Source organism: Ochotona curzoniae, unplaced genomic scaffold (genome assembly GCF_017591425.1).
Source record: "Ochotona curzoniae isolate NIBS_2020 unplaced genomic scaffold, NIBS_Ocur_1.0 contig_2754, whole genome shotgun sequence".
In the NCBI taxonomy this organism is placed as follows: domain Eukaryota; kingdom Metazoa; phylum Chordata; class Mammalia; order Lagomorpha; family Ochotonidae; genus Ochotona; species Ochotona curzoniae.
Window position 1 is genome coordinate 20755156 of NW_024465582.1, and position 23748 is coordinate 20778903.

The 23748-nt window shown below is 39.7% G+C and overlaps 1 protein-coding gene across 1 annotated transcript in view; it reads left to right on the plus strand.

The window, feature by feature from the left end:
• NNT (nicotinamide nucleotide transhydrogenase) overlaps window positions 1–23748 on the plus strand; it is a 78314-nt gene that overhangs the window by 23504 nt on the left and 31062 nt on the right. The window contains exons 8-16 of the mRNA XM_040977515.1: window positions 10248–10381; window positions 10686–10877; window positions 11382–11535; window positions 14805–14966; window positions 16364–16474; window positions 17390–17535; window positions 18449–18644; window positions 20955–21188; window positions 22305–22465. Of these exons, the coding sequence (XP_040833449.1) occupies window positions 10248–10381; window positions 10686–10877; window positions 11382–11535; window positions 14805–14966; window positions 16364–16474; window positions 17390–17535; window positions 18449–18644; window positions 20955–21188; window positions 22305–22465 (1490 nt within the window). The remainder of the gene's footprint in view (window positions 1–10247; window positions 10382–10685; window positions 10878–11381; window positions 11536–14804; window positions 14967–16363; window positions 16475–17389; window positions 17536–18448; window positions 18645–20954; window positions 21189–22304; window positions 22466–23748) is intronic.

The following is a 23748-nucleotide window of genomic DNA, read 5'->3' on the forward strand; positions in this document are numbered from 1 at the left end:
GGTGTACTTTAATAAAGGGTCAAGTTGTGGTATAGTTTTGAAGACTGCTTGATGAGATTTTATTTATACATTTAAAATTAAAATTATATTTAAAATGAAATCAACCTCTCCTACTTTCGGGAACCACGAACTTTACATTAATCTTGCACAAAGCCCTGGGTCAGTACAGACCTTGAGCCATCCAATTCTGCCTTCCCAGGTCCAAAAATGAACAGAAAACTGGGTTAAAAATAGAATAGGCAGGACTAGAACCAAGCGCTCTGATTGGCCCACAGTTTGGTCTTTAAAAAAAAAAACTTTCTGAGAAGGGACTTATTTTTTTTTTCTGAAAACCAAAAGAGAAAAAGAAACAAAAGAGAAAATGTTATTAGGGTATTATAAGGAAAATGAAACATCACAGGAAGTTAAAGTTGCTTTTTGGGAAATAGGGTCGTAGGCATTAGACTTCTGGTTTACACTCCGAGCCTCTGCCTGCATCCGAGGGTACATTCACCTCCGGTCAAGCTCTCAGGGAAGAAGTTGCTCTCAAGTTTTCCGTGAATAGATTCCAGGGGACTAAGTCATCAGAAATTCTTGAAGCTGAGAGCCCATGGACGCACAGGAAGCTGGGTGAGGACTTGGCACAAATCAGAGTGGTCACGTAGCTCATCTCAAGTAGCCACCTCAGAGAGATGGCAGATTTTCATTGCACCCACGTCTACCTCAACCCTGGACTGAGCGGAAGCCAGGAGCTTGGAATTCAGTCTGGGCCTCCCAAATGGATGACAGAATGCCAAGTACTTGAGCAGTTACCTGCTGTTTCCCAGTGTGCACCTGTGCAGAAATCTGGAATCAGAAGCAGGTTCCAGATGCTCCAATATAGGGGCAGGTGTCCCAAGTGGTGTCTCAACTGCTAGGCCAAATACCTGCCCCTCATTCAAGTTCTCTACAAACTCTTGAAGGTCCTGAGAATGTCGATTACGTGTAGAATGAAGCAGTTCTGTAATTAGCCAGTTTTTGTGCTGCTTGATGCCTTATGCCCTCATACGGACCCCTGCCAGACAGGGTTATGAATTAAACATGGGACTGTCACTTGGTAAAGATACAGCAGGAAAGAGCTGATGGGCCCATTGTGTGACACTCTGAACTTCAGGAAAAGCTCTCCGATTTCCCATCCAGCTCTTTGCTCTTTAGCTCCGCCGTTAAAAATAAGTTAGCTTTGAACACTGGTCACGTTCAGGCTGTGTTCCTAATATTTTCAGCTAAAATATCTTGTAACACGAGGCATTTTTCAGCCTGGAGTATTTTTAGAGAGACTTTTGCTATAGGCTTTAAATATTTAGTTAGCAGTGGGCTGAATTGGGTTGGAAATGCATTCTGTAAGTGAGAGAGGAAGGGAAGAATGCTAATGATTTTGCACTGAGTGTATGTTGGACAAGTTTTGCCTAAATCCCCCTGAGAATTAAGGGTGCTGTGGGGTAGATTGTAAATTCGCCTTTGTTCGAACTGCATTGCAGGTCGTTCCTGATGGCTACTTAGTTAAAAGTCATGCGCTCCATGTGCTGCTATAGATTCCCTGCCCATCCCCTCCCCATCTTACAGCTCGTCCTTAGTAATAGAATTGTGATTATGGCAAGGCCTGCCAGTCGAGTTCCCAGCATCATCAGGCAGAGGCATCCACAATGGATTACAGCTTCCTGTCCCCCCAGTACCAGAGCTATGGAGTTTGTACTGTTCAGTAAGGTATTTATATTGCTTCTGATCTAGCATGCGGGTCTCATGTTAAACTAATGTCTCTTTCCTGGAGCCCGATTTCAGGCAGGCTGGCTGCTGTTACCTCTGCAGAAGCCCAGATACTTCCATGCCTTTGCACATATTGTTTCTCTTTGCAATGTTATCCCTGCCCTTTTAATCCAGTTCAAGCCAGTTGCTACTTCCTGCGTACATTTACTGCCTCCTACCCCAGCAGCATTCTTTTTTTTTTTTTTCCTGCACTTCTAGCATCTTGCTAGGGCTTCCTATTGCAATGCTGTGTCCACTCACCCCTCACATGTTCTGCCTTTCTGCAGTGTGGCAGGCGTGTGCTGGTCATGTTGTGACCCGTGTTGTATGCAACAGTAGGTCCGGAAAAGCTGAACTAAAAAAAAAAATCTGGGCACTTTTCTTGAGTCTTGATTAGCAGAATCTCTTTTATTTCTTCCAGTGCTGCCCAGGGAAAAAGAGGGCACACGCTGGCTTGCTTTCCAACAGGAACATTTCAGAAGCTAATTCGACAGTAGGAACTTAGCTCTGTTCAGTTATTCAGAACAAGGATAAAGGGCCAGTTTGTCATTTGAGCTTTCAGGAGATAGAATTAGTAGTGGCAAGTCTTTGTAGGAGTTAGTGTCTTTCTGGACAGGAAGTAAGTCATTCGTGACTTCATTGTAAATTATAACACCGTAGGACTCATGTAATTGAATCTCAGACACAATGCAGATGAAGGTAGCAGTCCTCTTTTTTAATATTTATTTTACGTTTAATTGTAGCAGTTAAGATCTGTGAAATACACGCCCCCCCCCCCCAAAGGACCCTGGTGGCAATTTTCCATGACCTTTAAGTATTGGGAGGGAGAACTTTTTCTCTGATATTTTCCATACATTAGAGTGAGCCAGAGACATTTTACAGTCTCTTGGAGAAGCAGCATTTGTACTCAACCTGATGCTGCCTGTCTCCTTGATTCTGTCTTGAATACATCTTTGAATCCACTTTTACTACTGGGAGTAATGTACAAAATGATTTTGGGGGCTGATGGTTTGGCATAGCAGACTGAACTGCAGCTTGCAATGTTGCATCCTGTTTCAGAGTGTTGCTCTGAGTCCTGGCTGTCCTTCTGACCTAGCTTAATGCCGGTGTATCTGGAAGAGCAGTGGAAGGTGGCTTCAGTGTTAGGGCCCTGACTGCTGGCCTAGTCTGGCCCCTGCTCCCTCACTGGCTCTTGTAGCAGTTGGACAGTGAATCTGTGAATGGGAGATGTCTTTTTCTCTCTGCTTTTCTCCCTCTCTCTTTTTTTTAAAAAGTCTGTTTTTCAAATACTTAAGTGAACAAATGAATGTTTAAAAAATAAAAAGAATGATTTTTCCACAGTAACTTTCAAACTTATACTTTGAGGCAACAGAATAGTCATTGATGCTCTCCATTTGTGTAATTCTAGAAAGATTGTTTTTCTTCAAATAAGGGCTTGTTTTTCAGATGGTTCTTTTCCTCCTTCTATATGCATTGTGACTTGTTTGGAGATAAAAGTATTTGCTGTAGATGAGCAGTGCCCACTTTTTGGTTATGTAGTAATAGTTTTTACTGTTGGATTCATCAGACACCCTCTTCTTATATGTATTTCCTGACTGTATTGCCTTTTTGAAATGTTACTTCTACAAAGATTCATCTGTTTGGAGAATTTTGAAGGACAGAGAGAAATATTTGCATATTACAACATCAAGGGTTGGTGACCACAGGCTGTCTACATACCTCTTGGTAGCTTTCAACACAGACAAAGCAACTTGTCATCAAGGAGATGGTGCCAACATTGTGGCGTTTTCCATTGCCATTTGTCAGTCTTGATTTCTTAGGGTGTGTTGAAGCACATTTATTGAGTGAGTGGGCCAAAATTGAACAAACACTCTGTTAGGAAAATTTATGGCATGGGGTTCTATTCTGGTTTGGTCTGCTATTTCTCCAAAGTATGTTGCAAGATTGGCAAGCATTTGGGCCTGCCGCCTGACAGCCCCCTGCCTTCCAGAGAGCAGGAAAGCTGAAGCTGGCTCTGGTACGAAAATGCTTCTGGTACCGCCCACTCAGGGGTCTCTGTGGCCCTTTCATTGCATTTCCCTATGTGTTCTTGTGTATTCGTGAGGATGACCAAGCTTTCGCTATATAGCTGTTACTGCAGTAGATCAACCCACAAGTCAGAATGTATAATACATGCTTGTTTTAATTTTTAAAGGACTTTGGTAGCTAGTAAACATCTATACATGGATTGAAGGGCATACAAAATGGTTATGGTTTCCACAAGAGTATTGTTTATGTCCATATTTGTGCTACCAGTTGAGCTTGGTATATTGTTTTTGTTTTACTGAAGAATTCCTGTAGCTTATTGAGTTTCGGTAAAATATGAACTAATTTAATTCTTATCTATACAGAATTTTGTAGCTATAAGAAGTAAATTAATACAATCCTTTAAAATGTTTACAAAAGTGTTTCTTATGGTATGAGAATTTTTAGTTTTATTATTTGAATCTTCAAAGATTGTTTTCAATATGCTGTAGTGTGATTGAATCATCATGTTTAGTACTGCATGTAGAGATATCAAGGCACTCAGTTTGTGAAAACCAACTATTCGGCACCATGACCTTGATTCCTTATAACAGATCATTAATTATGCAGAGAGAGCCTTCCTCTAGTTCCAGGGCTAGAACTCACATGTAAAGTACTCGAAATCTGCGTTAGAATTTCATCCTGTTCATGGACTAGCTGTCTGTACCGTCCCTGGTCATGCACCAAGCGGTACAAGCTGCACCTGGAGCTTGCTGTGTGTGCTGCCTCGCTGGTTAAATCCCATGGTCAGTGGAACAGAGATTCAGCAGTCTTTTCCCCGCCCCGTCTGCTGTGTGAGCAGCTGCCTCTTCTGCTCATATACTTACACATGCAGATGAAAACCTTTTGACCTCATCACTGTGTTTCTTCAGCATAAGACTCCATACTTTAACTCTGTCTGCGATTCTGAGATTCCAGAAGAGCCTTTGGGGTATGTGTGTGTGTTAGGATGCGTTATGCTGCCAGAGACAGCAATTCAACACAGACTCTTCTGCCTTAAGGTAGAAGATTTTCTTTTTGAGTTATCCCAACAGAAAACAGTCTAGTTGTAGCTTTGGGTTGATGTGGGTTAAGGCATGGTCCTCTGGAATCTGCAGAAGGTGGTCCCTATTCCAGGCCTCCAGCAGGTGTAATACCACACCAAGAGCACACTGCAGGTCACTTCTGACGGCTCCCTCTTGAAGAATAAGGAAACTCCTTGCTCAGAACGTTCAGTGACCTTTCTGTTGCCCTTCTTACCTTAACTGGGTTACATGCCAATTCCTGAACCATTCCATGTGGAATAGGACAATGAGATGCGGCTCAGCTCACACCTGGGTTTCTGATCCAGGCATTAACGGCCTGAAGACCATTGAGAGGCTAGGCAGGCCTGCCTTGGGATTGTTTTCTCAGGTTGTCTGTCCTGAAACTCATGAATTGTGACAAGAGAATGGAGATGGGAGTGGGGACCAACGGAGGAAATGGATCCTGGGTAGATAAGTATTACAACGCTCAGTGTAATGTTGTAAACAGTTTCTTAATGAGTTAACCCTGAAGTTCAGGATGCTTGGCTTTCATTGGTTGATTTGTTGTGTTGTCTTTCTAGTACTTGTTCATCACAAGTATATTTTGATTTGGATTTGGATAAATGTACTTTATAATTTATATTATTAATCATTTGCTAGGGTGGAGTCAAAAATACCATGTGCTTATTAAAGCGGAAAGTTTTTTTTCTTGATACTTTGTTTCATTTGATAGCTTACAGGCCAGGAAGTTAGGAATTTCCCCATTTGATTATATGCCATTGAATTATTCCAGTAAATAATGCTAACTACTCCTTGGAATCATTTGAAAATTTTGTGGTGAACCCATTTCATCTTGGTTTGTTGTTGTTCTTAACATTTTTGGTGGTTTATTCTTAATTTCATTCTTTCTTTTTTTTGTTTGTGGTGTGATTAAAGTTGTCTGTGAGGGCTTGATTCTTCCCACAAAAAGATCGAATCTGAAAATTGATTGGTTCCAGATGATCATGTTAGGTCTGACTAATTCAGAGAGATATCATAGACTTGCGTTAACAAGACTTTTCTGGTAAATCCTTAGCCTTTGCTATTTAGTTAAAGCTAACTCACTCTTTGAATTTAGTGTTGTAGAGACACCAATAATGCATTCTTTTTACTACGTAGCAGTAGACTTATTTTTAGAAATTAGTTGTTTTTAGCAGCTTTTAATACTTTCTGAAATTATATATTAGTATCCGTTTAAGAAAACGCATGATTTTGAAAAGGTACTTTAAAACTTGATAATATTAAAATGAACTGACAAGAGTTGTATCCTTATGTAACAGTGTACACGGCCGAGGCGTTTCTTTCGTCAGTAGTCACTTCTCTGTGCACACAATTCAAGGTACTCTACTCCCCTGCTCATACCAAATCAATGAGGCCAACCAAGTGCGAAACTCTTTAATTAAAATTCTTACGTGAGTGTTTCAGTGATACATTCATCTGTTTTAGTAATAAATCTGTTGACAAACTTTTGAGTACAGCTTTCCTTACTTACAAAATATTGGGTCCTAGAGCTACCTGTCGAATTTTCCTTCCCATCTGAGCTGTTCATGGGCAGCATGAAGCATTAGGTAAGTCAATGAATGAATGAATCTTTGCGTGGTGCCTATGGGAGCGCTGTGGCCCACAGTTGTCTTGGCAAAAGCATAGCAGTAACTCCCAACAGAGAAGGAACTGCGTCACCGTAGAGGGGAACTTAATGTTCACAAACCAGCAGGGAGCAAAAAATATTTCATGATTTCATGAGGTTGGACATTGCACCAGATATTTTTTGTATTATGCCAGGAAATTAAAAAAAAAAACATTTTTCTCTCCTTGTTGATTTTTTTTTTCTGTCAGAATCATTGCTGTTTTTAGCGAGGGCTGGTTTTATTAAATGCCATGGTGTTTTTGCGTATGCCACTTATTTCAAATAAGTGATAAAATGAACAGAAATGAGTTTCAAAAGCCAAAGCTCAGTTGTGCCTTCAGCTTTCATCTACCTTCTTTCATTAACTCTTCCACGTTCTTCTGCAATTAGTTTTGAACATGTAAAATAATCATGTTGTTTTTTATTCCTGCATCTAGAACCTTCTCAGGGCTGTCTGTTGGGTATATGGTTCATCTCAGCGTATTTGAACGATGTGCAATAAATTTCAGGTGTATGCTCCTGTGTGGATGAGTGTACACATCTCCTGTCAGCTATGCATCTTTACTTGTGTCTCTGCTTTCATGTGTTTTGCTTTAGTTTTTTTTTTTTAATCTTGTTTACTTGAAAGGTAGAGAGGGAGGAGAGAGCGGCAGGATGCTGGAGTTGGAGCAGTGCTGGGAATGAACCCCAGGCGCTCAGTATGCCATGCAGTGTCTTAAACAGGACACCAAACACCCGCTCCACTTGCACCCTAGGAAAGTCTGTGCTGATGACATAGCTCATTCACAGTGACTGGAAGTTTCTTTGTAACAGGAAGGGCAAGTGAAGACCTTTCAGTTGGCAAGTAAGCAGGTTGACCTAATGCTTTTTCTAAGTGATTCTAATCTTTTAGTACCAAGTCTGAAACCATGTGTTTGACTCAAAGGAGAAAGCGGTTGTGAGTTTGAAGGAGTACATATATTATATATATTTTTTTATAAAGATGATGTGTGATTTTTGTCAGAAAAGTACAAAGTAAAAAATAAAGAACTCTGGTGATCCCTCTACTTAGTGATAAAAACTGCTAACATTTTGCCACTTCCTGTTCAATCTTTTTCCAGTGCATTTTTAATAATGTTGAGACAAGATACACTATCTCCCTTTATTTCTTTAATTTAATATCATAAGGTTTCTCCCTTAATATAATAACTATGAATCACCAGAAATTCTTTGTAAGACATGTATTAATGTTTCGCAGAACTTTTCTTTTGGACTTACTTTGTTTTATTTGACTGCTCCCCAAAGTTGGACTTGCAGTTTATTTTTAATTTATATTAAACATAGTGCTCCTGTGACAGTTTTCTTCTGTGTAATGTTTATGTTGGTACTTTCATTTATTTCCCCAGAATTAATTTTACTTTAGAAGGAGAATAAACTAGACAGTAGAGTGACTAGATGAGTGGATATCAATAGTTTCGGGCAATTGATAAATGCTTGATAAACTACTTTCCCTTTTTGTTTCCGTTTTGTTTACTTATTCATTTGAAAGGCAGCATAAAGGAGAGGTAAGGAGGTTAAGAGAAGGAGTGATGGGGCAGAGAGGGAGACAATTTCCCATTTGCTTGTTTGATCTTTAAATGCCCACAAGGAACTTGGTTGGGCTAGGCTAAAGCCAGGAGGCGGGCACTCTATCAGGTTCCACTGGTGTGGGTGGCAGGGTTAGGGTCTCCTGGCATCTCCTGCTGCCTTTTGGGGTGTGCATGAGTAGAAACCTGGACTGGAATCGGAGGTGGGACTCAGTCCCAGGCAGTCAGAGGTGTGGAGTGAGGGTCCTGTGTAGCAGCCTAATGTACTACTCTACAAACCCTGACCCTAAATTCTGCTTTCTGAAAAGATTGTGCAGTAGATAATTTTAGCAGTTGGTGTCCAGCTAATTGTTCATTCCAGCATGAAGTACTATGATGTTTTGACACTGCTGTTTTATGAGGCAAAAAAAAAAAGTGTCTTATTTTTTGTACCAAAGTTCTTTGATTTTTAATGTGTTTTTTTTTTAAATTGACTACTTGTATTTATTGACCTATTTTGATCTTAGTGTTTTGAATTTTACATTTCTGTGAGAGTTTTGTTACATTTTTCTCATGTGTTTTGTGGTCCTTAGTGTCTACATTTTCATATTTAAAATTGATATTTTTCGTTGTCATTTTTGCTGTTTTAATTTTAGGATGTCTTTACTTCTTTCGTTCCCCTAGTAGATGGGTAGTTTATTCTCATGAGTGATGTACTAGTGTTTTATTTTCTTAATCCACAAATTAGAAAGAGATGCATCAAGGTTTTCTTCTGTTTTATTCTTTTGCTTTGCGAGTTGCATCCCTTTCACCATTAGTTTTGATCTAGTTAATCATCTTACTCCTTTTGTTCTTTCCAGTATAGAGAGCTACAATCCATCATCCATTCAGTTTTATCATACCAGCCTAGAAAAGTAGATATTTTGGAAATTAGAAAACTAGAAATTTTGGAAATTGCCTTCTCAGGCTTTCCCTTTCTTGACCTAATCTGTTGAGGATTTGCTCACTTGCAATTTTTATTCTACCCTGCTGCCCTTTTGGCTCTATTTTTCCGCCTCTGTTTTTAATTTTTCATTTCTGTACTTTCCAGATTTTCAAAAAATTGGTCCACATGTGAGTACTTGAAGCAGCTGCACTGTTAACATTCATCATTTTATTCCCTGTAGCCCTTACTAAAATTTCAAAATTAGAACATTTGGAAGATAAGGAGAAGCACAGAGAAGGAAAAAGAACTTAGTCTTGACATTCAAATACATCCTGGAGTTGTTAAACACTGTATGATATTTAATTCATCTTGAAATGCCACAGCATATGTAGTGTTTTATGTGTTAAGTGTATGAAGTAGTTGTGTATATATTTTAAACAGAAATATTTTATTATTGGCTTTTATTTATTCTATTATTATTCTTATTTCCCACGATGTGTTTTAGGTACAGGGATTCCCTCCTTTCTCTCCCATTTCTTCATTCCCATTTTCTGCTCCCAGCATTTCCCTAATACTGTTGCAGTAGTGTAGTTTTTAAGTAACAGTTACATATTTAATATTCTGCTATTTAAATGTGTCACTGCATCGTAGGTATATGCCCAGGTAGAAAATATAGTGTCATATTGTGAAGACATATTAACTGTTTCATTGGGAGTCCACTTTTCACTCAGGAGTAGAGAAGCCTACCATAACATATCTTCATTTCCCAATGTGTTTTTTAGAGTTTTTTTTAAAAGATTTATTTTTATTGGGAAATCAAATACACAGAGAGAAGGAGAGGAAGAGAGGAAGATCTTCCGACCAATGATTCACTCACCAAGTAACCGCAGTGGCCGGTGCTGTGGCAATCCAAAGCCAGGAACTTCCTCCAGGTCTCCCACATGGGTGCGGGGTCCCAAGGCTCTGAACCATCCTTGACTGCTTTCCCAGGCCACAGGCAAGGAGCTGGATGGGAAGTGGAGCTGCCCGGATTAGAACCGGCGCCCATATGGGATCCCAGTGCTTCAAGGTGTGAGGACTTTAGCTGCTAGGCCACGCCGCCGGGCCCCTGCAGGTCACACTCATCCTGCTTTTTCCTTAAAATAATGACCATTCTCTTGAGAGGTCTGTTGGCTGAGTTAAATCCATCTTAACTGTTCAGTTGCTGAAGGTCCAGAGAATGGCGCATTAAGAAGAATTATAAAACTGTAGAAAATTGTAATATAATTTTTTTTTTTTTTTAGGTAAAAAGGCTCCAGTTTTGTTTAGTAAAGAAATGATTGAGTCCATGAAGGAAGGTTCTGTTGTCGTGGATTTAGCTGCTGAGGCTGGAGGAAACTTTGAAACCACTAAGCCGGGAGAACTTTATATTCATAAGGTATATAAGAAACATTGTTCATTTATGAATGATTTTTCATATCTTTAGAGATTTGTACGAGGCCATTTTATTCATATTTAGCAAACTATGAGAATATTTTAAAGACCTGAAAATATTTTAAATAGGCCAATTTAGAACTTTGGTTACGTGTGTGTATCTGAGTTTGTTATGTGTGTGTGTCTGAGTGTGTGTGTATTTATATGGACACATAGGTTAAAAACTTAGTTATTGTGAATAAGAATTGTCCTAGAAGGAGTGTGAGCACTGAGTAGCAGACCTTTCTGACTATGACTTGTTTCTTTAGGGAGTTACCCATATAGGCTATACTGACCTTCCTAGCCGAATGGCCACGCAGGCCAGCACCCTGTATTCCAACAATATCACCAAGCTCCTGAAAGCCATCAGTCCAGACAAAGACAATTTTTATTTTGAAGTGAAAGACGACTTTGACTTTGGTACCATGGGTCATGTCATTAGAGGAACTGTGGTGATGAAGGTAGGTGATGAGCTATGTCCCTCGTGCGGCTTTTAGCATGTAGTTGTGCTAGAATTTCTGTTGAGGAAAAAGTCCTCTTTTGGAATTGGGTTGTATTCTAAGGTGTTGATGTACCAGTTTATACCAATGTAATTGTTTAAGCGTGCAGAAGAGTGTAAAGAAAAATATTTTAGGGCCAGGCACACATGACTCACTGAAAATATATGTTAATTTTAAGAAACAGAAGCAAATAGTTGAATAAATATTGAATCTTTTCTCCACCTACCTACTTTCAAGGGTTTGAGCTGTATTCTTTCACATATGTCTTAGAATATACAGGTTATGTATCTATGGGTATGTAACGTACATCCTGTATTTATAACACATTTATGTAAAATGTTATGAAGTACATGTATTTATACAAAATTGCATTTGAAAGAAAATTTTTTTCAGCAGTAAACTGCCTTCCATAAATGTTTTCAAAATGCCATTTTTTTTAAAAAATGCTAACTTCCAATCTGTTAGGATGGTGAAGTGATTTTCCCAGCTCCCACGCCAAAAAATATCCCTGAAGGTGCCCCAGTAAAACCGAAAACAGTGGCCGAGCTGGAAGCTGAGAAGGCAGCGACCATTACCCCCTTCCGGAAGACGATGACCACGGCTTCGGCATATACAGCAGGTGAGTGCCCGCTCTCCGGCTCAGCCTGACGGTCTCTGTAATACCTTAGTTGATAGCATTGGTAAATGAAGTGCTGTTGTTGTTTTGATCCCATTAGTGGTCAGGCCTGATGGATTTGACTTTCCACCCGTGTGTGGCTTGTCCCCTTTTTGTACAGTTGCAGACTGTGTTGATTGATTGCCTTGGTACTAATACTGAAATGAAAACATATACTTTATGTACAGGATATTAATAGTTTTTCCTCTTAGAACATGTTTAAGCATATGCATTCATATTTTTGTTTATATCAAATGTACTCAGTAATCATGTGTGAAGATATTTTACAAAATTTATGCAAAAATGAGATGAAAAGATGTATCTGGGAGTGGGTCTTTGGCACAATGATTAAACACTCCTCGGAGCAATGACATCCTGCATTGAGTCCTTGGTCTTGGCGTGACCCAGCTAGAGGCTTAGCAAGCTGCTTATACGCAGTCTGGGAGGTAGCAGGTGATGGCTTGAGTCTTTGGGTCCTTGCCACCCACAGGGGAATCACAGATGGAATTATGGGGTCATAGTTTCTGCCTGATCCAGTTCTGTCTGTTGTAGTCATTTGGGAAATGAGCCCAGAGATGGGAACTCTCCTTCTGTCTGTCATCCTGTCTTCCAAATAAATAGGTAAAATAATTATGTGAAAAAAATAATGTATGGTGGAAAACTTGAAATCCATACGTAGTATTTCTATTATATGCATTGTCCTTGAACTTTTTGAAGAATGTGTGTGTGTAGATGAGAACTATTTATTTGGACCAAAGTAAGCTTATCTTTTAATTCTAACTTTTCCCTAAACTTTTTGAAATGCCGTTGTGTGTCAGATTATGCTGATTTTAATTGTATATAAATCTTATGGGGGTTTTGTGCTTTGTAAAACTTGAGGTGTGATTTTCTGTACAGTTGGGTAATACTGGAAAACCAAATGCTTGCTTTGAAGGATACACACAATGATATAAAGTAATGTCCATGAACATATTCAATAACATTCTAAGTTATTCACCTAGTGACAAAAATCTAACATTGTAAGTTGGTTTTCTTCCTTTTGTTTGAATTTCATATAAGTTGCTTATCTAATTTTTAAAGGTTTATGTTTTACTTGAAAGAGTTATGGTAGGGAAGTGGGGAGACAGAGAGAGATCTTCAGTCGCAGGTTCACACCTTTAATGGCCAAAATGAGCAGAACTGGAGCGATCGGAAGCTGAGAGTCAGATCTCCAGCTTCTCCTGGGTCTCCCACATGGGTGCAGGGGCCCAAGACCCTGGAGACATCTTCAGCTGTTTTCCCAGGCTAATAGCAGGGAAGTTGGATTATAAATGGAGCCGCCAGGAATCAAGCTGGCACCGTCACAGGTGAAGGATTAGTTTGCTGTGCCACCTCACTGGCCCCACACTATTTTTTAAATTCATCTTCATGAAAACACTAAAAACGTACTGTTGAGTTGTGATGAATATTCAATTTGCCCATGTATTATTACAGACTGAAAAATTTTTGTTTGACTTTTCTTACATACAGTGCACTAGAAATGCTACGTAGATCTACGTAGGGCTAAAATAAAAAGAAAACAAAGGAAATGATAAAGAATTAAGGACTGGTACCAGATAAGCAGAATTCCTTTCACCTCAGGTTCCATGTGGGTCTTCATGCTGTGTGCTCCTCCTTGCTTTATCTTGAACTGCCTCTTTTGTATTAAAAACAAGATTTTTGTCTTCTCTGTGTGTAGAGAATCTATAGCAGATCTTTCAGAGAATGTGACAGACTTTAGTCCTGTCACGGTCCTTTCTGTTATGACTGAAGACTTCATTAAATAGTATCACCTTTTAGGTGTGTGATGTGATCTCTGTCTAGATGCTTAACACAGGAATTGTTGAGTTACGGTAATTCAGTGCTTCATGATTAATGTGTTTATAATAATGATGAATATTTCAGTGACTACTAAGTGGGAGAGGAAGAGAGAGAGAGAGCGAGAGATCCCACCTGTAGCTTCATTTCCCAAATTCCAACAGTGGCTGGATTGGCCTGGGCTAAAGCCAGTGGGCAGGAATTCAGTTTAGGCCTCTTGTGTGGGTAGCATCAGCCCAGTCACTAGAGCTGTAACTGTTGTCCTGCAGGTGTGTGTAGGCAGGAAGCTGGTGTCAGGCACTACAGAGATATTAACCATTCTTAACCATAAGAATGTTTAATTTTTAACTGGAAGGCAAAACAATATTTTATCAAATTTCACTAGAAATGATGAACAGATCATGCACAGGAACCTTGGAAATGTAGTATGTGGCTAGGAGAGTATATTCAAATGACGGTTTTACTGAATAATTTAAAGTAAACTTAATGTCAATGCTTAGATGTTTTAGCTGTGCCACTTACAAGCTAATTCATGCCAAGTAAAAAACTGTCCCTGATTCTGGAAGGTTCATGTCCTGCCCCCTGGTCACTCACTGTCATTGTGTTTCTGTTGACCACCAGGTAACCCTTTCTTCTGTTGCAGAGCGATCGTCACATGTTCGCCATTAAGGAAGGCGATAATTAAAGATGTATGTTCGGGGCTGACTGTTTGTGTTCTGCACATTCTTCACTTAATTTGTATTTTTCCCCTTTTCTTTGTAAAAATCCTGATTGCTGACTTGTGTTGAGGCTGGAGCTGACCGCCCTGGCCAACAGTCCTGTCCAGATTCAGGAGCAGATTGCAAAACCTCTGTCCCGGGTGGGTGAAAGCCATGTGTTTTAGGGAGTTGCTGGAGTGAATGAAATCCTTCCTACTCTGCTAAAACTCCTCTGCCTCAGCCAAAGCTGAGAGTGACATGAAATTGGCCTTGTAAAGCCTCTGTCTTCAAAAGGTTATGTCTTTCCCAAGTAGAAAGTGCTTTGGTAGGGCCTCTATAGGCGTATAATTCTGTAATAAAAATGCTGTAATAAAAACATGTGGCATTGTCAGTGAAAGTTAAAATGGAAGAAGACAAGATACGTGGGACAAATGTGCAATTTATCATTAAGGTGACTCATCAATATCACTTGGTTTTTGTAGTTTGCCTGGGGAGGTCAGTTGAAAGTTGAATTTTGTTCACAGATTTCTTCCTCACCCCCACTTCCCAATTGTGAAATATGTAAAATACCTGTGCAGTTCTGGCAAGGGGGTAGAGTTTAATACATTGGCTGTTCCAGGTGTTGGAGTGTGTGTGTGTGTGCATTTTTAATATGATTGAGATAACAGTTATCTTAAAATCTTTATCTTCTTTCTCTAGGTCTCACTGGAATGCTGGGATTGGGCCTGGTGGCTCCCAATCTAGCCTTTTCTCAGATGGTGACCACTTTTGGTTTGGCTGGCATCGTGGGCTACCACACGGTCTGGGGTGTGACTCCCGCCCTGCACTCACCACTGATGTCCGTGACGAATGCCATCTCAGGTCTGTTCCTCTCTCGGGTTTCCTCATTTTGCATTTTCAGAGACTCATCTGGAACTAGGAATGCTTTCAATGTGGCTTAGAAAGTCTTTCTTTTTCCAATTGTTTCCCTTCGTGTTTCGGGCCACATTGTGGTAATTCTGAGGCTCTCAGAGGGTGTAAGATGTGGGCTTGTGAAGTCAGAGGGCATGGGAATGTGTCAGCCCTTTGGGCTGCTCCCATTTCAAGTAGTGCAAATCCACTGGTATTTATTTCAAATATGGTTTACTTTAAGAAAAGGATTCCACTGGTGAAATGTGAAAACCAGAGTTTCTCAGAACCATTGTTGCAACATCCTTAAGGGATTCCTGTTAGCTTTGTGAGGTTGGATGTTCAGTTGAAGCTACAGTTGGCCACACATGGCATTGACTTCACTGTGAGGCTCATGGGACTGGAAGCATGGCCTGCTGGTGGGACAGCAGGGGCTTCTCTTTGGTTTTAGTCTACACAGCAGTCCATAGGCTGCCCAGGAGCTCTTCCCTTTGTCTTCTATTGAAGCCTCCAGTGTCAGGGAATAAGATCCACAATGGATGGGCAGGGGAGTTGCACTGGCCTCTAAGCCTCAGGGTCCACAGACTCCCACAATACTGCTGTGGATTCTAGCGTCTCTGCAGGGAATAGCCCAGCACCCAGGGAAGCCCAAAGCCCTATTATCTTCATCATAAATAGTTCTTTCCAGTTCAGATATATGTATCCACCAGCAGTCACTTTTTTGCAATAAGCAATGCTGTCGAGAAACCTCAATGATTTATACCTTTTTCAGTAGAATAGAGCTGGAAAGTTAAAGGCAGGTTGTATCCTTACAGGGAAGGTGAAAGCGTTTTGTAAACCCTTTGCTTGAAGTAGTACTTTAAGGGAGAAAGAGGAGTGTTGTCAATAGCTTTCCTCAGGAAAGTTCATTAGATTTGGCCCTGCACTTTCTGATGTTCTATGTAGATTCAGCCAACCGTGTCTCAAAAATAGTCAGAAAAAGTTACATCTGTACTGAACACTTACAGCCATGTTCTCATTGTCACCAGTCCTAAACAATATAGTATAATAAATGTGTAAGTGATATTTACATTGCATTATTATTATTATTGTAAGTAGTATAGAGATTATTAAGTATAGAGGAGGATGTGTATAGGCAATATACAAATACTATGCTATTTTATATAAAGCACTTGAGTATCTGTATCTGCATATTTTGATGCCAGTAAGTGGTTTTTTTTTTTCCCCTTTTAATCAGTCCCATGAGTTTGACAGTGTAGCATTTTAAGGAAAGTGGCATGACAACTGTTTTGCTATTGAGAGCCTTTGCCTTTCTGAGTGTGTGAGTGAGGTGCCGTTGTGACTCTTCACTGGCTACGCTTCCCTTCTAGGACTGACGGCCGTCGGTGGCCTGGCGCTCATGGGAGGACAGCTGTATCCGTCTACAACTTCTCAGGGCCTTGCTGCTCTCGCCACCTTCATATCCTCAGTCAACATTGCAGGTAGAAGGAGGATGGGAGAACCCAGGAGGCTACTTTTAGTGGAGACCTACCAAAAGCAATTCATAAATTAGTTTCAGATAGAAATTCTGATCTTAAGAATTTACCTGGGGCTTTAGAAAGTCTTTCACTCAGGCCATAAAGTTTTTTTTTGGTGAAGGCAAATAGTTTTGCTTGTCTGTAATTTTTAGAAACTAGGATAAGAGAATAAGACCCCCCCTTCCTTAATATTCCAAAGTAAACAAACATAATAATGCTGCTGCAGTTTAACTGGAAAGTTATTAACTGCATAGTTTTTGGTTAAGCGACCATAACAACTACAAATGAGAATATTTTTAGATAACATTTTGGTTTTTCCCTTTATTCCAGCACAGCCAGTGTTTATTTTTGAAAATTGAAAGTGTAGCACATTACTCATGTGTGAGACCCATTTGATAGTATTTTATAGCTAAAAATCCTTTACTGTGTCCAAGAATCACAGGACTTATTGACATGTTTTTCCTGTTGTTTATTATAGGTATTAACAAATATAGTGACTTATTGGAAAACAACCTAATCTTTGATTCTTTTTCATTCCCAAGATTTTTGAACGGCTATTTACTTTTAGTCATGCATAAATAGTTGATTTTGCATTCAGATGGCAACTTTTTCTTGTTTTTGGGTTTTTTTTTCCCTCTTTCCCCACTAGAAGAATTGGCTTCAAGAGTAGAACTTTTAGTCTTGAAGTTCTAGAATGTTATGTAAAGTTTCTGTTAATCCCTGGGTAATAAAAATAGAAAAAAAATGTAATACTTCAAAAGGTCTTGGGTCATTATGTTGTTAAAATTATATATGTGAAATACACAAAAATTGTTCCTTTTGTGTAAATAAAAATGAATCCTATTCAATGTCTGTTTCTGTTCTGTTTGCTTTGATAAGGTGGTTTTCTGGTGACCCAGAGAATGCTGGACATGTTCAAGCGTCCCACAGACCCTCCGGAGTACAATTACCTGTACCTGCTCCCTGCTGGCACCTTTGTGGGTGGATATTTAGCCGCTCTCTACAGTGGCTATGACATTGAACAAGTAAGAGTGCTTACTGAATGCTTTAGTGTTTTCTACCAAAAATTCTGTTTTCTTCTTCATCAGACTTAACATTATTGTTAACCAGAATTCAAGCTATCAAGCAATTTTATCCCTGGAGATAGCTTGATCGGAGTATTCCGGTCCGCTAAGGATCTGGCCCCTGCATCCCCGAGAAAGATTTGTCTGTAGCATTGGTTTAGCTGAGTGTTTCTCTCATGTAGAAAGGTTGTTGCACAGACCCCTCGGTCAGACTTGGTCCATTCTTGTCTCATGCATGAAGGAACTCAAGGAGGAGTGTGGATGGAAGAGTGTGGATGGAAGAGATCAGCAAGATGTGTCTAAGGGCAAAGGGCGAGTGGACGCTCAGAGGGATGTACAAGTAACCGCAAAAGGGAGGGCTGCAGTTAACACGGTTTGGGTTCTCCTTGCATAAAGTAGGCGAAGGTGTCTGGAATAAGGCTTTGCTGAATATTCAGATGTGGGCACAGGTTGCTTGGGGCTGAGCCCGGCCCCGCTTCCCCCTGTTTTGAAGTCTCAAAAATATCCTGATACGTGATGGGGCTGTGGCACGTGGTGAAGTCCAGGACGTGTCATGGCATCTGATACACAATGGAGAGTGAGGCTGTGATCTGGAATATCTGGAATGAGTTCTTTTTTTTTTTGCAGCGTTTGTTCAGGTCTGATAGTTTCAGATCCAATCATAACTGTTCTTGTTAACATATTTTTCTATGTGTTTATGCATAGTATGAAATCCAAATGAAACTAGTCTATTTAAATGATGCGGTTACTATTCCTACTGGATGGGAAATATATCTGTTCTCAGACATTCAAGCTTTCACAGGAGAGGTCCTTTGTAAGTTAATAGTAGGAAGGTTGTAATAACGTCTCTCTCTTTCCCCTTTTCTCTGAAAAGATCATGTACCTAGGCTCAGGTTTGTGCTGTGTTGGGGCCCTGGCTGGGCTTTCCACCCAGGGAACAGCACGTCTTGGCAATGCACTCGGCATGATTGGGGTTGCTGGAGGTCTGGCAGCCACCCTTGGCGGTCTAAAACCGAGCCCAGAATTGTTAGCGCAGATGTCCGGCGCCATGGCTCTGGGCGGTACCATTGGTAAGTATTTGTGGGCATCTACTTTTATATGAGTGTATGCCCTTCAAACCCCTGAAGGCAGTTGGGTTCGTAGATTGAGGAGTACTGTCTTACCAGTAATACCTTTTAATAACAGCGTATTAATTGTTGAACATATGTTTCTCTCTGAGATACATAGTAACGAAAGAATTGTATTTCCTTAATGGCAGTTGCTTCAAAAAATATGTATTTTGGTAAAAATTCCAAACAGTTGGGAAAATTCTCAATCTAAAACACAAGCAAAAACATCATATGCATCAAATGAGTCAAAATAATGGCTATAGATCAGCCTGTGTATAGTTCTTTGATTTTAAATTTTATTGTGAATATTGTCTTCATAGTTGAGAGGGATACACTGGAAGGTGGGCCTCTGATTATGGTGGGGATGGTCAAGGCCTGTTGGAAAGTGGGTGGGACAAATGTTCCTTTTTTTTTTCTGTCCTGTGCTTGCGGTAGGGGGAAGGGCACGGGGTTGGTTTTTGTTGTCAGACTAAATCAGCACCCAGGGACCGGTTGTGTATAGCCGTTATCTGCAAGGAGTGGATGTAGGTCATGTTTTGTTCTGCAAGGTATAAGTAACAGCAGAAGGTGTTAGCTCAGTTAGTTGTTAAAAACTTTAAAATCATGTGGGCCAGTAGGAACACTACTGCTTTAATTTTGGTATGGGACTGTGCTGACTTTCAAATGTTTTATAAATTTGCGTACTGGATTTTGAATACAGCCATTACCAACAATTAAACTTAAATGAACTCAAAATTAAATAAATTATGCTATAAACAAGGGTAAAAATACAGAAAACTCATGTTTCTAATTGATTGGGTTTTGTTGTCTGTTCTTGAGGTCATTTATGTCTATTTGTATGTGTGTAGTAGAAATACTGTGTGATGAAAAGGTTATTGTACATCTTCTCCCAATTCTATACTCCAAGAAATCACTTTGGTAGATTAGAGTCAGCCTAAAGTGGAGCACTTACACTGTGGAAATAATCAAGTGCTACAAGTCTGGACTTGATTTATTATTTATTCTTAAATCCTGAGAAAGTGATTAGATTTATTGATAATGCAGCTTAAATTTATAGCTTTGCTGTAATGTAATGATTTCATTTTGAATAGGAAAAAAGAAAAAAAGTTGAGCAAATAGTCTTTCTGTACTTGAAGACTATTATCAGAGTTGATGAAGAAGTCCCTTGCATTTTTGGGAAAAGAATATATCTCACTGACAGGAACATATTCGTATCACAAACTCAACGTCTCACTTTCATCTTGTTAATATGAAGAAACATATCAGTCGAATTTCCTATATTTGAAAAAATATATATTTGAAAACTTATATGTTCACTGAATATATCTAGTTTGAAGTATGCTTGTTGATCAGTTACAGACACTATGGTAGCTATAAGTATAGGAGTTCAGCAAAAATCAACAAAGGCATTCTATGAACATCATTTATGTATTTGGAACTTATAATAAAAATACTGTGTTATTACTATTGGAAAATTGTGTGCTATATACATTTATCTCTATAAAAACACATGTGTTTATATGTACACATTTTTTTTTCCCTCTGGAAACTGGTTGCTAAGTATTTACAAGCCTGAGTTTCCTTTTGTACCTTCCCAGGAAGGATGTGAGTCTTTCTGTGTTTGGATGATACCTAGAAAGGCATTTGAAGAACACTTGGGTTTGAAGAAAGTTGCTTGTGCTGAAAAATGAATAGTAGGACACACTTCAGACATGATCCTAACAAATATTCTGAACTCTATTCCTCTGTAATCTATCTGTAGCAAAAACACTTTGCTGTCACCTAATTTAGGCATTGCCAGTCAGGTTTTTGCACTTTTCTACCTTTGACCTTTGCTCCCACCCATCCACAATGCTATTGCACCTGTATATTCCTATGTGCACAGCAACGGGTCCTGGCTCTATAGGGTAGAACCTGTGAGATTTCTGGAGGAAAATGTCAAGGGATCTGACTGGGGCTTTGAGTAATGTGTAAAAGCGTTTCGGCCCTCCGCTCCCTGGGGAATTGGTTGGAATTAGTACCGGGAAGAGACAGTCATGGATGCTGTGTGATCATGCTCATTAGCATAGGTGTTGGCTAGCTGAGCTGGGTATATAGATAAGAGTTAAGGCTTTTACCTTCTGTACAGTCCCCGTAGAGTAGTCCATTCAGGGAGCAAGGTCATGTTTCTTGGTCATAGTGATGGGCGTCCCTTAAATGTGATCTGGGTTGTGGCTGCTCCTCAGAATTCTATTAAGTTTTAATACCTCTTTGACCTTCATTTCCCAATAGGATTGACAATTGCCAAACGCATCCAGATTACTGATTTACCTCAATTGGTTGCTGCTTTCCACAGTTTAGTGGGCATGGCAGCTGTACTTACTTGCATAGCTGAGTACATCGTAGAATATCCACATTTTGCCATGGATGCAACAGCAAATCTCACCAAGGTTGTGGCCTACCTTGGCACTTACATTGGTGGTGTTACCTTTAGTGGGTCTCTTGTCGCCTACGGGAAATTGCAAGGTAAGTGACACAACATAACCTATGGGTAAATATCTGCGGTTATTTATGGGTCTCTTTCAATTTCGGAAAATACTGAACTGTGAAAACTGTTAGGTGAGGAGTGCAAGGTGCTCAGAAATAGGTAAACATTTTTTTCTTCCCTCTGTGGGTAGTTTGACGTTGCTGCCCCTTACAAGTCTCAAAATGCTTTGAAGCTATTTACTCCTGCAGGCAGCCACTGGAGGAAATTAGAGAATGGAAATTGGCAATGGAGGAAATTAGTGAACGGAAATTGACCTGGAGGGACTACTTCACATTTGATAATACTTATGAGCAAAATAACATCTTCATAATCTTTGGTTAGAGATGTTAGCATGGAGCTCATAGAATTGAACCTGGTACATTTTCCAGAACAGAGAAAAGCTTGTTGAATGAGATGGTGTGATTGATAGACCATAATTTTGAAAGTAAATGCATATTTCAAGGCTACAGCATGGCAACTTTCATTTCTGCTAAAGTAAATATGAAATTGGAAGTGGAGGAAAAAAGCCATGGTGGCTGCTTCTAGTGTTTTAACAAAAATATGAGTGTCTAGAGAAACTAGTTAATGATCATAAAAATGTGGTTTTGCTTCTCAGTAATAAAGTCATTAAAATTAGGTGGGGACTTGTATGAAACTTAAAAAGCATAAAAGAACTTCGAGTCTACATTCTTGTTTCATGCTTTGTCCTCAGAAACAACTGACAAATGAGGATTCTGCTCCCTTGGGCTCCATTGATACAATCAGGAAGGCTAATGTACTAGGACTCCAAATTGAAGTTTTAAATAAGTAAAACCACACTTAACAACTTCTCTATTGGTCATACAGGAAAAAAAGTACTTTTTAAGATTCTGTAATAAAAAGTAGGGAAGTGTGATCAAAGTCAGGAAAAAAGCAGTTGCATGGAGCTATGCTTTTCCTGTCTCCCTCAAATGTTATGTGTCATAACTTTAATTTGTTTTCATGTTTCATATCTGGTGGTATAAAATGATGTTTTAATAATATCCTGGTATTATTCTAAGAGCAGATTTTGGTAGTTGAGGTTTGAAGGATATACACTTGAGTATGTCTGACACATTCTGTGTGCTTGGCTCTAGGTATCCTGAACTCTGCCCCTCTTCTCCTGCCTGGCAGGCACTTACTCAACGCAGGTTTGCTGGCTACTAGTGTGGGTGGAATAATCCCATTCATGATGGACCCAAGCTTCACCACGGGCATCACCTGTCTGGGTGCTGTGTCCGCCCTCTCTGCTGTCATGGTAAGAAATCAGACTGCTGGGCACACGCTGAGGCAGGCCTTCAGCCTAGGAAGCACATTGGCGGGTCTGGGTTTGACCCTTATGTCTGGGTGGCCGGATCCAGCTTCCAGCAACCTGTTAATGCCTGGGAAAGGCGCTGTCCCCTACCCAGTGGATCAGGATTCAGTTTGTAGCTCCTAGCTTTGGCCTGCATGTTGCAGGTGTTTGAGGAGTGAACCAGTGGATGTGAGAGCAATCTCTGGTTCTTCCACTGAAAACAAGAAAAGAAAAAAGGTAAAGAAGAAACATATACATTTAGAAATGGGGAATGCTTTGTTAGATTACTTTCTAATCATATTTCTAGCTCTTTAAGACCCCACTAATGGAATAGAAATATTTTAAAATTGTTTCATTTTCACATTTTTGGAATCTGGGAAATGACAAAAGAGTAAGAAAAAAGCCTGCTTTTTCTCTCTACTATTCATTTTCATGTCACAAAGATACTTTTATTGCTCTGATTTCTTCGTTGGATAAATATGATGGTGAATAAGAGTTTTAAAAAGCCAAGGCTTTCTATTCCAATCATTCGGTGCCTACTGTATGGCAAGCCTAGAAAACAATGTTTGGCTGTGCATGTAATATTCAAAATTTAATCTTGGAAATAGTCAGGAAACGTTAGTCTCCACCCATCAGTTGGTCATTCATTGAAAGACATGATACCAGATTAGATAATTATATGAAGTGAAATGCAGTTAATTACCCTGTGTGTCCGGTGAGGGGCTTTTGTGAATGCCTTTTGTGATAAGCCAGATATTCCTCTTCCTCACTAATTTTTGTGTTTAATATTGCTCAGTAATTCCTGTGCTTAGTATTGTTACAGCGTTTTTGTTAGTTATCTGTGTGTATGTTACAGTTTAGCACTTTATCACACCAGTGTGCCACTGGCACGTGCCGTAGTGTGTTCGCTGATAGCTTTGTGTTCCTCTAGTATATGGTATACTTTGCAGGCAAGATTTACATTTTCCATTTTTAGAAAATTATATGCAGTGTCTGGCACAAAACTGGGCGCCCCATAAGTGTTTGCAACACATTTACTGTCTCCTTGACTGAGAAACACAGTGGTGCTTCTTTTTGGGTACTTGTAAGAATCGGGCCATGATTTCAGATCAGAAGGTTTGACACATTGAGGAGATCTTCAAATTCTATCTTTATAGGAATGCTAATGATCCAATTTCATCCTGGCTTAGATAGCACTGGTTTTGTTTTATGTTAATAGAAACATAATTTTGGCATTTTTAATGTGA